We start from the raw sequence: 23336 nt of genomic DNA on the forward strand, positions 1-23336 counted from the left end.
CTTCCAATCTGGAAGTGTCTTTGGTTCTAAAATGAGTCTCTTGCAGACAGCATATGGATGGGTCTTGCTTTTTTATCCAATCTGATACCCTGTGTCTTTTGATTGGAACATTTAGCCCATTTACTTTCAGAGTAAGTATTGAAGGATATGAATTGAGTGCCATTGTATTTCCTGTGAAGTCACTGTTTCTGTATATTGTCTCTGTTCCTATTGTCTGTATTATTTTGGGGCTCTCTCTTTGCTTACAGGATCCCCTTTAATATTTCTTGCAGGGCTGGTTTAGTGATCACAAATTCTTTTAGTTTCTGTTAGTCCTGGAAGCTCTTTATCTCTCCTCCTATTCTGAATGACATCCTAGCTGGATAAAGTATTCTTGGCTGCATGTTTTTCTCATTTCGTACCCTGAATATATCGTACCAGTCCTTTCTGGCCTACCAGGCCTCTGTGGATAGGTCTGCTACCAGTCTAATGTTTCTACCCTTGTATGTTAAGGACATTTTGTCTCAAGCTGCTTTCGGGATTTTCTCTTTTTCTCTGAAATTTGCAGGCTTCACTGTTATATGTCAGGGTGTTGATCTATTTTTTATTGATTTTTAAGGGGGGGTTCTCTGTGCTTCCTGGACTTGAATGCTTGTTTCCTTACCCAGATTAGGGAAGTTCTCAGCTATAATTTGCTCAAATATACCTTCTGCCGCCCCTTCCTCTTTTTCTGGGACCCCAATAATTCTAATATTTTTTGCTTTATAGAATCACTGATCTCTCTAAGCCTCCCCTCATGATCCAGTAATTGTTTATCTCTCCTTTGCTCAGTTTCTTTATTCTCCATAATTTTACCTTCTATATCATGGATTCTCTCTTCTGCCTTATTTATGCTAGCAGTAAGAACCTCCATTGTTGATTTCATCTCAGTACCCTTTTTGATTTTGACCTGATTAGATCTTATTTCTTTTATTTCTCCAGAAAGGGATTCTGTAGTGTCTTCTATGCTTTTTTCAAGCCTAGCTAGTGTCTTTATAATCATTATTCTGAATTCTACCTCTGACAATTTACCAATATCCATATTTATTAAGTCTCTGGCAGTGATACTACCTCTTGTTCTCTTTTTTTGAGAATTTTTCCTTCTGGTCATTTTGTCCAGAGAAGAATAGATGAACGAGAGAACAAAAAATAAAAATAAAAATAATAAAAATGTCAACCATGACCCCAGCGAAATATACACTAGACAAATCAGAAGAGATCAGAAACCAAAAAAGGAAAAAGGGGAAAAAAGAATATAATCAAACAGGCGGACAGAACAGGGTGATATATTTGGTCATGGGTGTGTTTTGGTCTGTTTGTTAGAAGATGCTAGATCCCAAAATTGTAAAGAAAGAAAACTTTTATGTATATAAAATTAAATTGAATATAGTGAAAGGAAGCCAAAAATGAAGAATATATCTATAAAATATAAATGCAAAAATGAAAATTAAAAAAAGACTTACAAAAAAAGTTGATAAAATAAGAAACTAGTTGACAAGGAAAAAAAAAAGAAAAGAAGAAAATGAAAATTTTAAACTGAAAGACTAAAAAATCATGGAAAAAACCTTGAATTCTACTATTTTCCCCTAGCGCTGGAATTTTTCAGTTATGTATGATTCATGAAGTTGGTATTAGCCAAATGTTCCTGCTGGTCTTCTGGGGAGGGCCTGTTCCACTCTGATTCTCAGCGGTCTGTACTTGGGTGGGGTTGCCCTACCCCTTGCTACGGGGCCAGGCTAAATGTAGACTGTTCTGATTGCTCTGTGTGGCTTTTGTTCCCTGATGGCTTTCTGTGCCACTTTAGAAGGTGAAAATAAAAATGGCAGAGCCCCATCTCCAGCAGCAGAGCTGAAAGACTGCAGCCCCCACTCTTCAGTGCTCCTTTAGGGAAAAGTAGTCAATCACTTTTGTCTACCTGGTTACTGACCTCACTCTGGGTTCACCCAGCCTATGACCAAGCGTTTTTTATCTCTGACACTCGGCCCCCTTTCGAGTCTCCAAGCCCTGCAGATTCCTGTTTTGCACACTCTCACTGCTCATTCTGTGGGAAGAAGGAGGGTCTAGCCAGGGCTGTGCCACTTGCAGGGCCTCTGCTCAGGAAGCCATGGCCCAATGGTGTGCACACCCCTGTTTTTCCTCCTGGGGGCGTGTGAGGGTCTCGCTGAGGTTCTGCAGCTTGCTGGGTCCCTGCTCAGAGGGCAGTCACTGGATCCTGCCCCAGTTCATGGTTTATGGCAACCCCAAGATGAAAGCCCACTCCGGGGCTTGCTAATTGTAGCCAGATAACCTGCTCCAATGCTTGGGAACTCTGCTGCACTCAGGCACTCCAGTTCTTTCTGTGACCCCAGGGATCCTGAGACCACACTGGTCCCACCGAGAATTCTGCCCCATTGCACCACCTGAGAGCTTTTTAGGCAGGGATGTCCCTCTTCGGAGCAGACTCCTAAAAGTTCCTATTTTGCGATCCACTAATATATTACTTTCCAGTAGCCAGCTTTTGGAGGTTCCCTCCCCTCCACGGTGTATCTTCTAACAAATTGCCTCAGATTCACTTCTCCACACCTCCTACCTTGCAAAAAGTGGTCTCTTTTCTATTTGTAGAGTTGCAGCAATTCTTTTCTTAGACCTCAGGTTGAATTCACAGATGTTCAGAATGATCTGAGAGCTATTTAGCTGAATTCATGGGACCAGATGAAACTAGGGTCCCCTACTCCTCCATCATTTTCCTCCCTCCTTTGGACTTTTTTTTTAAATCAAGACTACCATTTAGAGGTTTAGTCTCTTTTTAGAGTATATAACATTGTTCATTATAGGCAACCCAATTCATGAATAGGATTATACTAAAAAATTCACTTATAAGTAATTACGTTGAAACTTGTATGTTATTTTCCCATAGACACTCTCCAATTTAATTCAATATACATCTACTGAATTGTATGATCCATCACTTTGTAGTTTGTCAGCCTACTCTAAAAAATATTTGTATGTGTGCATAAGAAGGTATACAGAGGGGCTTGTGGGTGGTTCAGTCAGTTAAACGTCCAACACTTGATCTCAGCTCAGGTTTTGATCTCAGGGTTGTGAGTTCAAGCCCCATGTTGGAGCCTGCTTAAAAAAAAAAAGAAAGAGGGGCGCCTGGGTGGCTCAGTTGGTTAAGTGTCTGCCTTCGGCTCAGGTCGTGATCCTGGGGTCCTGGGATAGAGCCCCACGTCAGGCTCCCTGCTCAGCTGGGCTCCCTTCTCCCTCTGCTGCACTCCCCCTGCTTGTGCTTGTTCTCTCTTTCTTTGTGACACCAAAAAATAAAATAAAATCTTAAAAAAAAAAGAAAGAAAAAGAAAAGGGGTACAGAAAGAGTTAACATAGTAGGCCTGAAATTGTGATCTTTAGAAATGTCTGCTTGCAAGGATAGCCCTTGACTTGTGTTTGGCACTTGGATTTTGGAAGTGTTCCCACCATTCCTTAACTGATTAAGTTCACTGTGCCTAGATTTCTTACACAAAAGGTATGATTTATGTTCAACTTGCTTTCCTTCTGAGAGTCTGGAATTTTGGTATGTGGTACACATAGCGTACATATGTGAACAGCTTCCAACAAAATTCTTGAATGCTAATTCTAATGGAATTCCCTAGGTAGAAACAAACACATGATGCTGCATTTTTGTTGCTGGGTGAAGAGTGGAGTGTGTGTACTGTGTGACCCCTCATGGGAGAGAAAGAGCATAAGGAAACCTACATATCAATTCCTCCAGACTCTGCCTGTGTCTTTTTCCCTCATCACCTGGCTGTGTATCCTCACTATGTCATATCCTCAGTATGTCATTGTATCCTAACTATGTCATTGTAATAAACTTAAGCCATGAGTACAATTATATGCTAAGTCCCATGAGTCCTTCTAGCAAATCTCTGAGTATGGGGGTGATCTTGGGGATTGACAACACAGAAAAACTATGTAGCACAGTTTGTGATCATGAAAAAAAGGAAAAAAGAAACAAACTTTCATTGAAAGGGAGATCTGTTTTTTAATGTAGTATATACACATACATTAATGGAGAGAGATCTCTAAGACATATAATGGAGTTAAAAATAATGGACTGCATTCTAGGCCAGAAAGAAAGCTTCATAAATACCAAAAAATTTATAAATAGACTGTTGCCTCTGACTAAAATGCAGTAACAGAAATAATTGACAGATAACAAAAAACACTTCATAGGTTTGAAATTCACACACACACATTCAGACACACACCTCTCAATCATTAACGGATTAAAGAAGAAATCTTCTGGAGATTTTAAGAAATAAAGAACAGGAAAAACACTACATATCAAAACTTTCAGGATGTTATTAAGCAGTATTTTGAAACCTAAAATTTATTCAGTTAAAATATTAGAAATTAATGAGCTAGACATCCTATTTAAGAATTTTTTAAAAATGTAAATTCCATTTTAACAATATTTGTTCTTCCAATCTATAAGCATGGGATGTCTTTCCATTTCTTTGTGTCCTCTTCAGTTTCTTTCATCAGTGGTTTTACAGTTTTCAGAGTATAGGTCTTTCACCTCTTTAGTTACGTTTATTCCTAGGTATCTTATTGTTTTTGGTACAATTTTAAATGGGATTTATTCCTTAATTTCTCTTTCTGCTGCTTCATTATTGGCATATAGAAATGAAACAGATTTCTCTATGTTGATTGTGTATCCTGTGACTTTACTAAATTCACTTTATCAGTTTTAGCCGTTTTTTGGTGGAGTCTTTCAGGTTTTCTGTGTAGAGTTGAATGTCATCTGCAAATAGTGAAAGTTTTACTTCTTCCTCACTGATTTGGCTCCCTTTTATTTCTTTCTGGTGTCTGATTGCTGTGGCTAGGACTTGCAGTATTATGTTGAATGAAAGTGGTGAGAGTGAACATCCCTATCTTGTTCCTGACCATAGAGGAAAAGCTCTCATTTTTTCCCCATTGAGGATGATATTAGCTGTGGGTTTTTCACAGATGGCCTTTAATATGTTCCCTCTACAACTACTTTGTGGAGGGTTTTTTTTTTTTTTTTTTTTATCGTGAATGGATATTGTACTTTGTCAGATGCTTTTTCTGTATCTATTGAAATAATCATATGGTTCTTATCCTTTTTTTAAATTAATGTGATGTATTGTGAATATTGAACCATGCTTGCAACCCAGGAATAAATCCCACTTGATGGTGGGATTTTTTAAATGTATTGTTGGGTTTCATTTGCTAGTATTTTGTTGAGGATTTTTCATCTATGTTCATTGGAGATATTGGCCTGTAGTTCTCTTTTTTTGTGGTGTATTTATCTGGTTTTGGTATCAGGGTAATGCTGGCCTCATAGAATGAATCTGGAAGTTTTCTTTTCTTTACTATTTTTTGGATCAGTTTGAGAAGAATAGGTAATAACTCTTCTTTGGATGTTTGGTAGAATTCACCTGTGAAGCCATCTGGTCCTGGGCTTTTGTTTTTTGGGAGCTTTTTGATTATGGATTCGGTTTCTTTGCTGTTTGTTCAAATTTCAATTTCTTCCTGCTTCAGTTTTGGTAATTAATATGTTTCTAGAAATTTATCCATTTCTTCTAGGTTGTCCAATTTCTTGGCAAATAGTTTTTCATAATATTGTCTTATAATTGTATTTCTGCAGTGTTGGTTATTTCTCCTCTTTCATTTGTGATTTTATTTATTTGGGTCCTTTTTGTTTTCTGTTTGATAAGTCTAGAGGTTTATCAATTTTGTTAATTTTTTCAAATTACCATCTCCCGATTTCATTGATATGTTCTATTGGTTTTTGTTTTTTGTTTTTAGTTTCTATATCATTTATTTCTGCTCTAATCTTTATTATTTCCTTCCTTCTGCTGGCTTTATGCTTCATTTATTGTTCTTTTTCTAACTCCTTTAGGTGTAAGGTTAGGTTGTTTATTTGAGATTTTTCTATCTTCTTAAGGGAGGCCTGTATTGCTATATACTTCTGTCTTAAAACTGCTTTTGCTGTATCCCAAAAAAATGGGCTGTTGTGTTTTCATTTTCATTTGTTTCCATGTATTTTTATTTATTTATTTTTTTAATTTCCTGGTTGACCCATTCATTGTTTAGTAGCATGTTATTAACTTCCCATGTATTTGAGGTCTATCCAGATTTCTTCTTGTGGTTGGTTTCAGATTTATTTATTTATTTATTTATTTATTTATTTTTAAGATTTATTTATTCTAGAGAGAGAGAGGGAGAGCACAGGGGGAGGGGCAGAGGCAGAGGGAAAGAGAATCCTCCAGCAGACTCCCTGCTGAGTGCAGAGCCTGACACAGGGCTTGATCCCAGGATCCTGAGATCATGACCTGAACTGAAATCAAGAGCCAGCCGCACAATTGACTAGTCCAGCCAGGCGCCACTGACTTCAAGTTTCATAGCGTTGTAGTCAGAAAAGGTGCATGATAGAAACTTTGATCTTCTAGAATTTGTTGAAGCCTGTTTTGTGGCCTAATATGTAATCTATTCTGGAGAATGTTCCATGTGCACTTCTAAAGAATGTGTATTCTGCTGTTTAAGGATGTAGTGTTCTGAATATATGTTAGGTCCATCTGGTCCAGTGTGTCATTCAAAGCAATTGTTTCCTTATTGATTTTCTGTTTAGATGATATGTCCATTGATGTAAATGAGGTGTTAAAGTCCCCTGCTATTATTGTATTATTATCAGTTAGTTCCTTTATGTTTGTTTTTCATTGTTTTATGTACTTGGGTCTTCCCATGTTGGACACATAAATATTTACAATTGTTATATCTTCTTGTTGGATTGTCCCCTTTATTACTACATAGTGCCCTTCTCTGTCTCTTAAAATGTCTGTAGTACCCAAAGCAATATATACGTTTAATGCAATCCCTATCAAAATATCAAGAGCATTTTTCACAGAACTAGGACAAACAATCCTAAAATTTGTATGGAACCACAAAAGACCCCAAAGAGCCAGAGCAATCTTGAGAAAGAAAAGCAAAGCTGGAGGCATCACAATTCTGGACTTTAAGTTATATTACAAAGCTGTAGTAATCAAAACAGTATGGTGTTGGCATAAAAAAGGACACATGGATCAATGGAACAGAATATAAAACCCAGAAATGAACCCACGATTATATGGTCAGTTAATCTTCAACAAAGCAGGAAAGCTCTTGCTGGCTGTCTCTATCTCTGTCAAATAAATAAATAAAATCTTTAAAAAAAAAGGGGGGGGTGCCTGGGTGGCACAGCGGTTAAGCGTCTGCCTTCGGCTCAGGGCGTGATCCTGGTGTAATGGGATCGAGCCCCACATCAGGCTCCTCCACTATGAGCCTGCTTCTTCGTCTCCCACTCCCCCTGCTTGTGTTCCCTCTCTCGCTGGCTGTCTCTATCTCTGTCGAATAAATAAATAAAATCTTTAAAAAAAAAAAAAAAAGAAAAACAAAGCAGGAAAGAATACCCGAAGGGAAAGACAGTCTCTTCAACAAATGGTGTTGGGAAAACTGGACAGCTACATGTAAAAGAATGAAAACCACTTCTTACACCATACACAAAAATAAATTCAAAATGGATTAAAGACCTAAATATAAGAGCTGAAACAATAAAAATCTTAGAAGAGAACACAAGGCAGTAGCTTCTTTGACATTGGCTACAGCAGCTTCTTTCTTGACAGGTTTCCTGAGGCAAGGGAAAGAAAAGCGAAAATAAACTATTGGGACTACGTTAAAATGAAAAGCTTCTGCACAGCCAAAGGAAACTACCAACAAAACTAAAAGACAATGTACTGATATTTGCAAATGACATATCTGATAAAGGATCAGTATCCAAAATTTATAAAGAACTTAAAAAACTCAACACCCAAAAAATGAATAATCCAAATAAAAAATGGGCAGAAGACATGAATAGACATTTTTCCAAAGATGACATATAGACAGCCAACAGATATGAAAAGATGCTCAACATGACTTATTATCAGGGAAATGCAAATCAAAACCATAATGAGATATCACCGCACACCTGTCAGAATGGTTAAAATCAACAACACAAGAAACAACAGGTGTTGGCGAGGATGTAGAAAAAAGGGAATCCTCTTGCACTGTGGGCCGGAATGCAAACTGGTACAACCACTCTAGAAAACAGTAGTATGGAAGTTCCTCAAAAAGTTAAAAATAGAACTATCCTACCATCCAGCAATCACACTACTAGGTATTTACCTAAAGAATACAAAAGCACTAATTCAAAGGCTTACATGTACCCTAATGTTTATAGCAGCATTATGTACAATAGTCAAATTATGGAAATAGCCCAAGTATGCACTTACTGATAAATGGATAAAGAAGATGTGGTACACACACACACATAGGAATATTAGTCATAAGAAAGAATGAAATCTTGCCATTTGCAATGACATGGATGGAGCTAGACAGTATAATGCAAAGTGAAATAAGTCAGTCAAAGAAAGACAAATACCATATAATTTTACTCATATGTGAAATTTAAGAAACAAAACAAACGAGCAAAGGGAAAAACAAGGGAGAGAGAGAGGCAAACCAAGAAACAGATTCTTAACTATAAAGAACAAACTGATGGTTATTAACAGAAGGGAAGTGGGTGGGGGGATGGGTTAAATAGGCAATGGGGATGAAGGAGTACACTTGTTGTGATGAGCACCAGGTGTTGTATGGGAGTGTTGAATCACTATATTGTACCCCTGAAACTAATATTATACTATATATTAATGAACTGGAATTTAAATAAAAACTTAAAGCTGAACCACCGAATCAGTATTATGCTAAAAATAGTTTTAATAAATAATGTTAAAAATGTAAAAAAAAAAAAAAAAAAGTAGATTCCAAGAAACTGAAAGAAGGAAATAATAAAGGGTGGGAATTGTTGAAAAAGAAACCAAATAAATTAACCACTTGATAAAACCAAAATATGGTTCTTTGAAGAGATTAATACAATAGACAAAGCTTTAGCAAGACTTATCAAGAATAAAAGAGAAAAAGCAAAAATCAACAAATTTAGGTATAAAAAAATTACAAATATAGTAGAGATTTAAAAAATTCATGAGTATTATGATAGTAATACATTTAAAATTTATATAAAGAGGATAAATTTATAGAAAAATATAACTTCTCAATACTGACTTTTGAAGAAATAGAAAACATGATTAGATTTATAGCCATTAAATAATTTGAATGAGTAGTTTAAAATCTAATTTCAAAAAATATTGAGCCCAGATTGTTTCAGAGATAAGATCTAATTATCCGGGTGCCTGAGTGGCTCAGTGGATTAAACGTCTGCCTTCCACTCAGGTCATGATCCCAGGGTCCTTGAATCAAGTCCTGCATTGGGCTCCCCACTCAGTGGGGAGTCTGCTTCTCCCTCTAGCCCGTCACCCCTTGTGCATGCTCTTTCTCTCTCAAATAAATTTTTTAAAAATCTTAAAAAAAAGATGTAATTATCCTTCAAGGAACACCTGAGTTTTTTCCTATATAAGCTAATTCATAGACTAGCAAGAGAGAGCTCCCAATTAATTTTATGAGGCAAGAGCAGCCTTGATGAACTTAAAATAATAGCATAAGAAGATAATTATAGGCTAATTTTACTTATTTCCATAAATACAGATATACAACATGAAATCTTAGCAAACTGAATTCAGCAAAGTATAAAACATGACTAAATAGTATTCAACCCAAGATTAATGATGGTTTAACACTAGAGCAGGTTAAAGAGAGAACTACATTGCCAATTAGTCAAAATCCAATGACTATTCATGATAAAAACAGGTAGTAAACTGAATTAGAAAGGAGCTTCCTTAAAATGTTGAAGGTTATCTACTCATAACCTATAGCAAACTCATATTTAATAGTGACAATTTAGGAGTTTTTTTCTGAAGTCAATTACCTACTATCATTGCTTCTATTCAACGCTTTAGTAGAGGTCCTAGTCAACATGGTAAGAGAAGTAAAGGAAATAAAAACATAAGGATTGGAAAGAAATGAGTCATTACTACAGATAATATGATAGTTTACAGAGAAAATCCAACAAAATTTACAATCCATTAGAACTAAAAAGAGAGTTCAGCAAGGTTCCTGGAGAAAGAGTAATATGCAAAAATCAGAATTGCTATACTTCAGCAACAAACAATTAGACACATGTAAACAGATATTGTTCAAAATTGCTATTTAAACAATGGAATAAATCAAACCAAAGATTATTAAAACCTTTAGGAGAAAACTACAAATTTTATTGAAGAACATAAAATAAATGTAGAGATGGATATTCATGCTTATGAATGGGAAACCTGAATACTACAAATATTAGGGGAGACTGCTTATTGTTATGTCTTTCTTGGTGGTAATAGCTCCCTGATGTGGCACTACTGGGCTCTCTCAAACCCTTTACTCCTCTACGAGGAGCAGAGTGACTTAATTGATAAACTTGGGAAGATTAAACTGAGCATGTTTAGCTCCTGGCTTTCCTGTCTTGGGAAGGAATATATTGCTACAGAATACCCTCTCTTCCTCCAGCAGAAGCTGTCCTCCTGTGTGGAAATAATTCAGGTAAGTGTTACTGGTTGATCATGATTGCCTATTTCTGGACTTTGTTAGCAGGCATGTTTGGCTTTCTCATGAAGCTAAGCAAAATATTTTCACCTCTCCATCTGCCACTGTCATATCTGTCAATTTGTTCAGATGTTAGGTGAATAAAGTTGCTGCTTAATTGATCCTTCCAAAGCCTCTGACAGGAAAAATAGCAGATTTCTCCCCAAATTAATTTATATATTCCATGCAATTCCAGATAAAATGTCAACAAGACTATCACATTAACTTCAAAAGCTGTTTCCTAAAACTCATAGAAAGTGTAAAGGGCCAAGAACAGCTGAGACAGTGAAGAGAGAAAAAGAGAAGGGGGAAGGAAGGAAAATTGGAGGTGCTTTCTCTACCAGACACCAAGACTTAATATTAAATTAATTTAATTAATTAATTAATTAATTAAACTTTAATAACCAGTACAGTATTGGTACAGGGATTGACAATACTCCAATGAATACAATGTAGAACCCTGAAACAGATCCTCTTATATATAACAATGGCAGATTATATTATCATCAGTTGAAAGAGGATAATAGTCAATGAATTGTACTTGGATAACTGTCTATACATATGGAAACATAAATTCTCCCATATAAAAATTGATTATATATAACTAAGTAAATTAACTGATAAATTAGGAAAGTAACATACTTACTGGATTGCCATAAATTGTAAGCTCTCTGAGAGAAGAGATACCATCAAGTTTTTCCAGTTCTGCCATATCCTATTCAAAAGTTAATCAATAAGTTACTATTTGGTTAGATCCAATATTTTTAAATACACACTGGTTTAAGTAATCGTATGTAACTGTTGGATTACAGCTAGCTCGTGATTGAATTCTCCAAAGTGAGCTTGAGTGACAAATTCTGTATCATTGATTAAGGACAAATCTATGTACTATTGATTCCAAATACATGATTGGTAAAGATGATATGCTAACAGGGGAAATATAGCAGCACTTGCAAGAAAAGACCAAATTTCTCTTCAGAAAAATTATGGTTTAGGGCTGAGATTACCTGGAAGTATAGAAAAGATGGTAAATCCAGTCTAAATAATTTTAAACACAACCTTAACCATAAAGGAACATGTGATATTGAGTGGACTACATCCTGAAATATTTTCTAGGAGTATATATAGTTGAAAAACTATTTTTCTAGTTGAGCGACTTGTCTTCACTACTGAATGGGGTTATTTATCGTTACCTATTTAACACTGATGAAAGTTTGCAAATACATTTTAATTTTTGCAAAATTATTTTTAAAAATGCTATTTCTGACAAAATTTAGGTGACAAGCTCAACTTCAGTTTGCTGCTAGTTTATAGTAATAAAATAAAGTTACCGATATGCTCCTATTCTTATTTGGAATGACAAGTAGACATAGCCAATTCATCTAGCAACTATAAAAAAATTTAGACCTATTTTAGACCATTTGGAAGTGGAATTTGATTGAAATGGCTGATCCTTACAATTTTGATCTTAGAAGTGTCATAAAGGAGGACTTTGGAAAAGCTCTGACAGTCAGTTATCTATGGAGATATTATACATTTGACCCACAGGTAGTTCCTGTCTGTGGAACCAAAGCCTGATTGGAAAGCATAGAAATATGAAAACTCTTTTCTCGATTATTTTCTCAAATTAAACAGAGTTTGGCAGTGTTCACTAGTAAAGTATTTTTAATCAAAATGTTTGTTTCTCATGGAAGATGTTAATATGAGAACCAGAGTGTTAAATTTGTAGAGGATAATGCTGGTCTAAAGAGACATCAAGAAAATGATTATGTTCATAATTGGGGAAGAGGACTGATGACTTCCCATTTTTAATATAAGGTATTTTTTTTTACAGTGGAGTGTTGGACTTAGTTTGTAATGGCTAAATTTGGCAAATTGCCAAGAATTTTGTGAGATGGTGTTTTAGCTTGAAATTGGCTATGGTGGAAGAAATTATACCATGGAAATTGGCAAATGCTATTCATTAGGACTTTGTTTCCCCTACAGAGCAAGCCATTAAACATTAACCAGCACACCAATAGTTAGTTGTTACCTTTTGAGTACATTTTCAGGATAAGCACTTATGGCAATCATGGTAATAATTAGGCTTAGACTGGGGCCTTTCGTTTAAGGCAAGAAATAGCAATGGACTATTTCCTGGAGTCGTTTCCAGCCTCAGGTGATTCCTGAGATGTTTGAAAGTAGACACAGTTGTTTGATGCCAGATAGAGGAATCATTTAGACACAGGAACCAAATAGGGCTGTAAAGCTGAATTAAATAACTCACCTTTCAGTTGTGTTTCTGGGATTCTATCTGCAAAGGCAGGACTATAGGCAACAATTTTCCAAATCTACATTATGGGTCATGATGGCTAAGTGAAAAGCTTCACCCTGGAATCTGTTATCAAGGATATGCAGTTTGTGAAAGATTTTAAAGTAGGTTAATGCAGGGCTGCATATATCTTCATTTGAAGTATTGTTTTCCTACTTTTTCTATGCCTTTTCCCTCCTGTTCTAGAGGTCTTTATCAACCCAAGGGTTATAATCTGATTGCCCATTTGTGGAAATTAATGCTGGTGTGTCAGCCTACCCATGTTGGTATGAACCGAGAGAAAAAAATATCTCCCAACAAGAAAATCTGAATAGAGAGTTAAGAATTTTGAAGAACATAGTATTTTCAGTAGAATTAAACAGAATCTCCAATTCAACTTCTTACTCCTCTCAGTTACTGTTTCCCAGCTAAATCTATGGTCATTTTAGGTAGTATAATATTAATAGTTAGAATAAGTTTGATGGTATAATGATCAATCTAAATTCAAGGAAAAATACTATTTCAGGGATAAAAATAAACAATGGAGGGCTAATCATTAAATAATCAATACACCTTCATTCCATAATGTGTGTATAATTTCCCATGATTTATCATACAGGTTGTCTATTAGCTATATTAAATTTTTATAAAAAATAACCTTGACTAGGCATTATCCCTGCTTAAGTGACTGGGGAGGAAGTAGTTACAACAGTGGATCTGCCATTCCTTCTCTTCCTTTAGTGGGTTAGAAGAGTGGGGAGGTGGGGCAGGGACACTCCTAGGGAAAAGCAAATTACCTGGTCTAATCTCTTTGTAATTATGCTGGTAAATAGCTGTGCTGTCAAATAGACCAATGATATTTACTAGGAAAAAGGTCCTTATTTGTGAAATACTCTTAGTAGGATCTCCCTGGTTAAGGACTGCTTATAGTAAATAAACCTACAACTATAGAATTATCAAGCATGGCTCCCTATAAAATATCACGTAAGCTCAAGTATAAAATGGAGGCATTTCATAAATGAAACATTCCCTTGTTATATGAGATCATTCACACAAAAATCTTACTTGAAGATCTTATATTTTAGTCTAAGCTAGAGGGTATGTAGAAAGAAAGGACCTGAGAAGCCACAGGAATGTCCCAGACCCTGTGTATCCTTGACATTATAGTAAAGCTTGATATTGGGTAAGATCTCCTTTGCATGTTAAGTCCAATATGACAGTCCTTTATGTCAGCTCAGATGCTGTCACTGGAAAGATTTTCCATAGGATTGCAATTTTCCCAATTTAAATTTTCTCTGGATAAAGCTTTGTAAGAATCATTGCAAGTTTGGAAGGCTTTTCTCAGATGAATGTTGCTTGAATCTTGATAAATCAGTTGTATGCCATTTTTCTCTGTATGTGTATTTCCTAGTTGCTATGTAGGACAGTACTCATGATTTCCTTCTAGCCTTGAACAGGCTTTTATGTCACTCCAGAACAAGCTTTCTGAACTCTAGCAAGTAGAGCCACAAATATTGATGGCATAATTACTATGTACTAGGCACTATGCTATATTCTGACACAAATGTGGGCAAGATATACTTGTTCCCTGCTCTTGGGTGGAAGTCCATTTCATTTTGTCTTTGAGATTGTCTTAGAGGTATGGGTAGAAGTAGTAAAATTGGTAAGAGGAGGGCTAACAGATCATTACCAAAACACTGAGAGAAATGTTAGGGCTGCGTAAGGTTATGTATACCTTCAAACCTCTTATCTGCATACTATATCATGAGAGAGTCTGGGCAGTCTCAGTTGGAACACTGCCTAATGGAAATAGGTTGAATTTTGAGCAGGTAAAACTAAAGCAGAGCCTTATGTAAGGGAAGCATTGAGTGGGTAGAGATGGAATATTAAAACCAAGTCAAGGTACATTATCAGGAACCGATTCAAATGTCAGGTAGACCAAGGACAAATGCCAAGTTTAAAGGGCCAGAGGAAGTCTGGGATTGAGATGCAGAAATAGCTTGGACCGAGAGCAGTCAAGAACAAAAGAGATCTCTTAGAGAGGACTGCTGAGAAGAGCTTAGAATATTTAGAGCTAATTTTTTTTTTTAGCCAGTGGATGCATGTGGGTTGGTTGGCTTTATAAGTCTAGAAGCAGAGTGGACATTTTTGCACCGCAGACTATTAATATGCCTCTGCTTCACAGTGTATTTACGTGGCATATAAATAAGTTAACATGCTAGCAAAGTTTTCATTGGTGTGTTTGGAACCTTTATGTTCAGAGGAGTTAAGTCTTGTAAATCTCATAACAGACAAAATAATGTTACCTGGATTTTATTATATCCTAGGAAGAGTTTCTCTAGTTTTACCAAAGGTTGTAATTTGCTCAGCTCTCGTAGTCTGTTTTCCTCCAGGTGAAGTGCCAACAGAGAGCTTGGTTTGGCAAAGGCACTATCATTAAATGCTCTGACGCGGTTATGGTCCACTACCAGTTCCTGAAGGACTACTAAATTGTCAAGCCCTTCTATTTGGCTGATTTCATTCCCTGGAGAAACATAAGTCATGGTATGTCAGGTGAGCCCAAACTTTCTGAATAAAAAGTTACCTATTTTAAATATTTTTTTATAAAATGACTTTTTAAAAAGTAAAATATTAAAAAGAACATGTTTCCAATGAGAAATAGAAGTATATTTATAGGAAGGTACCATCATTATCAAATAATATTTGGTAACATTTCTCCTTTATGTTTGAAGGACCAAAATGTGATGTATACAGTGTATGTATACAGTGTATGTTGACCCAATCTGTCTGTTCAGTAATTGAGTGCTAAAATAGTTGGTATTGACAAAAGTAGATGTAAAAGTGCCACAGAAGATATACTTCCTGAGTATATCTGATTATTCTGATAGGTATTCAAATAGGTATATTTAAATATTTATTAAAATAAATGAATTGTGTTTTAAGTTGGAAGAATATACCTTAATTATGCTGTTATTTCTTTCTCAACATTTTTGTACAACCTCATTAAAAAATTAAAAATGAATTAAGCGTTCATTACATTCTTTGAAATCTCAATCCTTTCTTTATAACCTATGATTTCTTTCTACTGTAGCAATCAGTTATTAATGATAATGATAATTAATGAGAAGAGGACCCTTGAGTTGGCAAAATGCTTTTATATGTGTTTTCTACTAGAGTCTCAAGATAGGACAGGGAAAATATTATCATTTTTAATAATCAGAAAACTAAGGGTCAGGAATTAAGTGACTTGCACAAAGACATAAAAGTGGCAACAGCAGGGGCGCCTGGGTGGCACAGCGGTTAAGCGTCTGCCTTCGGCTCAGGGCGTGATCCCGGCATTGTGGGATCGAGCCCCACATCAGGCTCCTCCGCTATGAGCCTGCTTCTTCCTCTCCCGCTCCCCCTGCTTGTGTTCCCTCTCTCGCTGGCTGTCTCTATCTCTGTTGAATAAATAAATAAAATCTTTAAAAAAAAAAAAAAAGTGGCAACAGCAGGCCTAACCTAGACCTTTACATTTTAATCTCAGTGTTGCTTCTACTATACCATACTGTATTTCATTGACTGTTCATCCTCCTTGTTTGTTATGGGCTGAATTGTGACCACCCCTCCCGAATTCATATGTTGAAGTCCTAACCTCTAGTACCTCAGAATGTGGCTGTATTTGCGGATAGGGTCTTTAAAGAGGTAACTATAGTTAAATGAGGTCTTTGGGGTGAGCTCTAATCCAGTATGACTGGTGTCCTTATTAGAAGATATTAGGACACAGATACATGTGGAGGGGAAATCATCTGAAGACACAGAGGCCATCTAATAAACCAAAAAGAGAGGGCCTCGGAACCAACCCTGCTGACATCTTGATCTTGGTCTTCTAGTCTCTAGGACTGTGAGGAAGTAAATATGTTGTTTGAGCCATCCAGCTGGTGGTGCTTTGTTACGGCAGCCCTAGCAAACTAATATATGACTGAATGTGCGATCCTGTGATCTTGAAATTCTTCTCCTTGAAATTTAACAAATTTCATAGAAGTTAAGACTACAACGGGGGGCGCCCGGGTGGCTCAGTCATTAAGCATCTGCCTTCGGCTCAGGGCGTGATCCCGGCGTTCTGGGATTGAGCCCCGCATCAGGCTCCTCTGCTGGGAGCCTGCTTCTTCTTCTCCCACTCCCCCTGCTTGTGTTCCCTCTCTTGCTGGCTGTCCCTCTCTCTCTGTCAAATAAATAAATAAAATAAAAAAAAGACTACAACAGTTGTTAAGATATGTCAGTATTTTATGTGTACTAAGAAAGAAAAAAATTGGCTAGGTTAAACTATGACATGCTATCAATTCATACATGCCACATTTCAGATATGTTAAAAAAATAAGCAGGTATCTCAAAATTGGTGAACTATGGTAAATTTACCTTATTTTGTTCTATTCTTATGGAGAACTTTAAACATCACAACCTTCAATAAAATTGCTCACAGAAATAAATAACAGACTTTGAAGCTTTACCAGTTCCTTGCTTGTAAATGAAATAAAGTTTATTCAAGTCAGATTGAGAAAAGTGTCTCAGTTGTGTTAATATATTACTTTCATGAAATTATGTATTTAGACTATCACTTTTAATATTTTAAAGCCAGTGGTATAAAAATCATACAGAATAGTTTCAAGTGCTAAATAATGTCTGCCATAGCATATTTTTGGCCACTACTCATTTTAGAATGTTCGTTAAGCGTATTTAAGAAAGAAAACTCTAAGACAACTACGCTGAATGTGATTTCAAGGATCTTACATTTCTTTCTTTCTTTCTCTCTTTCTTTCTTTCTTTCTTTCTTTCTTTCTTTCTTTCTTTCTTTCTTCAGATTTTATTATTTGACAGAGAGAGCACTAGCAGGGGGAGCAGGAGAAGGAGAAGCAGGCTCCCCACTGAGCAGGGAGCCCCATGTGGTGCTCAATCCCAGGACCCTGGGATCATGACCTGAGCCGAAGGAAAACACTTAACTAACTGACCCACCCAGGTGCCCCTACATTTCTTTAAGTAGGAGCATTTACCATTGTTTGAAAAACTCCCACTTAGTCAACTAGTTAAATTTTAGGTAAAATTGACCCCCAATCCTTAAGATTCTAACTTGCTTCCCTACACCCTCACTCTGCCCTTCCCCAAAGATTCCACTTTTCCTATCTTGAAAATTTAACACAACAGGTGAAATGTAGGTGCATAAGCTCTCTGTCGTGGACCCTGGCATGGCCTGATCTTATCACTGCTTACATTTGTGTACTCTCCTACAGCTTTTGCCCTCTTGCTCTTTAGATTGATCTCAGAATTATCTCTTCCTGTTTAGTCTTTAACCTAACTCACTTCTTTATAAACCTCCAAATATGTTCATAACCCCACTAGCGACCTTCTGACTTCTTACCTTCTTTTTAGGGACAAGCTCCTTGAGTATGCAACCTCTATCTGTTGCCTCTACTGCCTATCCAACCACTTCCCTCTACAGTGTTTTCACTTTTGCTCTTCCCACATTTCCAGATCTGATCCTCTGACAGTTACCAGTGGTCTTTTTTTTGGTTGAATCCAGTTTTCTTAAAAATGTCCAACATTTTTTTTAAAGGTCTCATTCTTCCCGTCATTTGACTTTGAAGCCATTCATCCTTTCTTTTTCTGACATTTAGAGTCTGCATTTCTTGGTTTTCTTTCAAAATTTCTTGTATGACTGCTTTGCTGGTTCTTTTTCTCCAGCCTTCTTATGCTGGGTCAGGGACATAGTGAGATGTGTGTATAGGGGCATGTCTCCCCTCTTTTGGCCTTTCATTGTTTCTCTATGCTTATTTCCTAAGTAAGCACATACACTTAATGACTTCATCTGTCACCTCCTTTGGTATAATTCCAAAATACACATTTCTAGTCCTAACCTGTGCTCTGGTTCTACTGCTTGAATATGTTTCCATTTTTATTTCTCAAAATTGTCATAACACAAACTGATGGTTCCCTACTACAAATTAGCATCATTTTCCATTGACTTTATCTAGCTTTAGTACCTCCTTTTGCCCAATCTCCTGAAGAAATAATGAGAACATCTTGAACTATTTTTCTTCTTCTTAATTGTCTAATTAGTCACTAAGTACTAGTATTTCCTTCTTTTATTTTTATTTTTTTCTTATTTTTTTATAAAAATTTTTTATTATGTTATGTTAGTCACCATATAGTACATCCCAAGTTTTTGATGTAAAGTTCCATGATTCATTACTTGCGTATAACACCCAGTGCACCATGCAATACGTGCCTTCCTTAATACCCATCACCAGCCCATCCCGATCCCCCACTCCCCTCCTCTCTAAAGCCCTCAGTTTGTTTCCCAGAGTCCGTAGTCTCTCATGGTTCATTCCCCCTTCTTTTTACCCCCCCTTCCTTCTTCCCTTTCTTCTCCTGCTGATCTTCCTACTTCTTATGTTCCATAAATGAGTGAAACCATATGATAATTGTCTTTCTCTGCTTGACTTATTTCACTTAGCATTATCTCCTCCAGTCCCATCCATGTTGCTGCAAATGTTGTGAAATCGTTCTTTTTGATGGATGAGTAATATTCCATTGTATATATGGACCACATCTTCTTAATCCAGTCATCTGTCAAAGGGCATCTCGGCTCCTTCTTTTAAAATGCATTTTGGAGTCACCTTTTACTCATCCTTCCCACTGACACCACTCTAGCCCAGACCCTTTATATGTCATTTGATAGAAATATATGTTATTGATAGAAAATGCATGTGCTTTGAAGTCAGACAGAGCTGCGTTTGACTCTGCACCACACCATTCACTGGTGCAAACTTAGGCAAATTATTTGACCCTATTGAGATTTAATTTATTTTTTTGTAAAATGCATATAAAATTATTTACCATGTTGAGTTGCTGTGAAGGTTGAATGAGATAATCCTTGTAGACAGATACCTTGCCTAATGACTCAATAAATGATAGCCATAATTGTCAGAGTCAACTGCCTCATTCCCTGTACAAAACTGCTCCATTCTGATTTGCCATGCTAGCCATGCAAGAGAGCACACTCCCCTTTTACGTTATTAGATTTAAATAGACTTTCCAGGGTTAGGTTTTCTGTTTTTTTTTGTATGTCACTGTATCATTTAAAAGATCTGTCATTGTTGTACTCAATTTCTTGTTCTTTTAAGGCTTAAGTCTCTTGTGTTTTTGATGCAACTCACAACACCTTTGATAAGCAAAAAGATGCATTAAATTTTTAAAAGTATGGTCTAGAAAAGCCTGTCTTTCAGAAAAAAGTTACCATACTCAGATCAACTATACAAATATCTCCCCACATGTCTCAATGATGGATCTTCCAACCTTTCTTCTATGTCATTAAATAATTATTGTTAGACTAATGTTCCAAACTGTTTTTTCCCCATTCCACTTTTCAAAAGATTTACAACTCCTACCCATTTTCAACTGCAAAATGAGCATTCTACATTAAATTGACCATGTTTAGAGGCTTTATCACTCTCTCAGAGAACTGCATACTCTTTGTTTTTATCAGGTTGGTCCCTTTTCAAATGTTGGCGGACAGACATCACAATCATGCTCTTGTGATTCTTCTCCTCCCACTACTTGTAAAATTCTTGGTAATGCTCAATTTTATCAATCATTCAAAAAGTCCTCTGTGTGTTTCAATTTCTCTTTTCTCTAAACTTCTGCACTTAAGTTAGTAACACATAGTTACTCAGAACTAATTCGTCTTTCAGTATATCTTCATGGGTAGATCTTAAACTATGTTAGAGCAAGGATCTCAACTATATATAATTACAATAATATAGTGTTTCTGTATATTTCTTAATACTTAGCCCAATTCTGGGTTTAATAAGTACTTGTGAATAACTGGTTACTTTCTATTGGTTTTTTAATTGAACGTGATGTAAAAGTAAATTATGATATAATACCATATATAACCCCAGAACATTGCATTTTCTAGGGCTAGAAATACAATATTCTGTGGCTCTAGAATATTGCATTTACATTATTTATGTAAGTAACCCAAGAAAAACCCATTTGTGATTACTAAAATATTTTTATCAATCTGCTTTAAGTAAATGTTGATGCTGATATTTGCTTATTAAAACATTATTGTCAAATCAATTTTTAATAATAAAGACTTACACATTGACAGTGTTGCTACTCACCCTGTAGAAAGAGGAATTTTAAATTTCTTAGTCTGTTAAGCTGTAGCTGAATTAAATTACAAATTCCATTGTAGCCCAAATGAAGCACTTCTAAACTGTGCATTATTGGAGGCAAATTTTCACTGCTCATTGTATCTCTGAAATACACACATAAGTTTGAGCCCATAAATTTAATGTCAAATGAGCTGTATCATAAAAAATCTGATATTTACTTACTATAAGTTGAAGTTTAAAAAATTAATTTACTAGTAAATCAGAATTTAACTATAATGTTATCTCTTTGTATTTTATATAATAATCACTTTTTATTCTTTAAAAATATTTTTATATGGTAAAGAACAAAGTACAGAAAGAGTTATTTGAAATGAAAAGCAAGTGTCAGCACAATCAGTCAAGAAAAAGAAAAAAAGATGCATCCAGATTGGAAAAGAATAAGGAAAACTGTCTTTATTCTCAGATGACATGATTTTGTATTTAAAAAATCCTAAGGAATTCACCAAAAAACTGAGTTTTTTAGTTCAGCAAGATTAATATACAAAAATTAATTGAAGGTCTCCACGTCATCAATAAACTGAGAATGAAATTAATTCTACTCACAATAGTATAAAAAAGAACAAAATACTTCAGAAAAAATTTAACAAAAATAGTGTAAAATGTATACACAGAAAACTACAAACCATTGCTGAGATAAATTAATGATTATGTAAATGGAGAAATATTTTATATTCGTGGATTAGAAGACTCAATATTACTAAAATAGCAGTTCTCCCTAAATCGATTCAATGCAATCCATCAAAAGTCCAGCAGGATCCCCCGCCCCCAAAATGTCCTTATTTATAAGGAAATGTAAAGAACTCAGAATATTCAAAACAATCTTTAAAAAGAAAAAAAGTTGGAGGGTTTATAATCTCTGATTTCAAAACTATAACCTGCAGTAATGAAACCAATCTGGTACTGGCAAAAGGGTAGACAGATCAATGAAATATAATTAAGAGTCCAGGAGTAAACTTACAATAAAATAAACTGGTTAAAATAAACTGGTCAATTGGTTTTCAACAAAGGTACCAAAACAATTCAATGGGGGGGAATGGAAAGGATGCTGGGACAAATGGATATCCACATGCAAAAAGATGAATTTAGAACTAACATTTTACCTCAGAATATACACAAAAATTAACTCAGAATGGATCTTAGTCCTAAATTTAAGAGAAAAAACATAAAACTTTTTGAATAAAACATGAGAAAATCTTTGTGACGTTAGGTTAGGCAAAAATTGGTAGGTACAACACCAAAATCACAATCTGTAAGAGGAAAAATTGATAAATTGGACTTAATAACACCATTTAAGAAAATGAAAAGATAAGTCATTGAGAGAAAATGCTTATAAATCAATGAAATACCACTTCAAATCCACTTGTAATAAAAAAGAGAAACAATAACAGGTATTGGTGAAGATGTGGAGAAATTAGAATCCTCATAAACTGTTATTAGTAATGTAAAATGGTACAACCACTTTGGAAAACAGTTCAACAGTTTCTTAAATGTTAAACATGAAATTACCATATCACCCAGAATTTCACTCCTAGGTTTCTACCCAAGAGAAATGAAAGCATAAGTGCTTACAAATACTGCTACACAAATGTTTACAGCAGCATCATTAATACTAGCCCCAAAGTGGAAGCAATCCAAATGTCTATCAACTGGTGAATGGATAAACGGAATGTGGCATATCCATCCAATGGAATACCCAACATATTCAGCAATAGAAAGGAACGAACTATTAACAGATACTATAACATAGATGAGCCTCAGAAACATTATGCTAAGTGTAAGAAGTCAGATATAGAAGACCACATATTATATGATTCTGTTTATAGGAAATGTCTAGAAAACACAACTTTATGGCAAGTGGATTTGTGGTTTCTTGGAGCTAGAACTGGAAAAGAGAACTGGCCACAAATAGACATGACAGATCTTTTTGGTGTGTGATGGAAATGTTCTAAAAATATTCTAAAAAATGTTCTAAAAGTGTACAACTATAAATTTGGGGAAAAATTATACACCTAAAATGAGTGAGTATGGTATGTTAAACTGTACTTCAGTAAAGCTGTTGAAAAATATGAATAGTCCCATATAAAGGATATGCATAAATGAAATATTCATGGCAGCTTTAATCAAACTAGCCTCAAACTGGAAACAACCCAAATGCTCATCAACAATAAATGGATAAACAATTTGTCACATAATCTATAATGGTACACTGCTCA

The 23336-nt window shown here is 35.6% G+C and overlaps 1 protein-coding gene across 1 annotated transcript in view; it reads right to left on the reverse strand.

Annotated features, from left to right (window-relative positions):
- LRRC9 (leucine rich repeat containing 9) overlaps nt 1–23336 on the reverse strand; it is a 137735-nt gene that overhangs the window by 34818 nt on the left and 79581 nt on the right. Inside the window, exons 27-29 of the mRNA XM_057318557.1 lie at nt 21070–21206; nt 15214–15431; nt 11264–11332 (exon numbers count right to left, since the gene is read on the reverse strand). Coding sequence (XP_057174540.1) covers nt 11264–11332; nt 15214–15431; nt 21070–21206 — 424 coding nt within the window. The remainder of the gene's footprint in view (nt 1–11263; nt 11333–15213; nt 15432–21069; nt 21207–23336) is intronic.

The sequence above is a fragment of the Ursus arctos genome, unplaced genomic scaffold, assembly GCF_023065955.2.
Source record: "Ursus arctos isolate Adak ecotype North America unplaced genomic scaffold, UrsArc2.0 scaffold_25, whole genome shotgun sequence".
Taxonomy (NCBI): Eukaryota; Metazoa; Chordata; class Mammalia; order Carnivora; family Ursidae; genus Ursus; species Ursus arctos.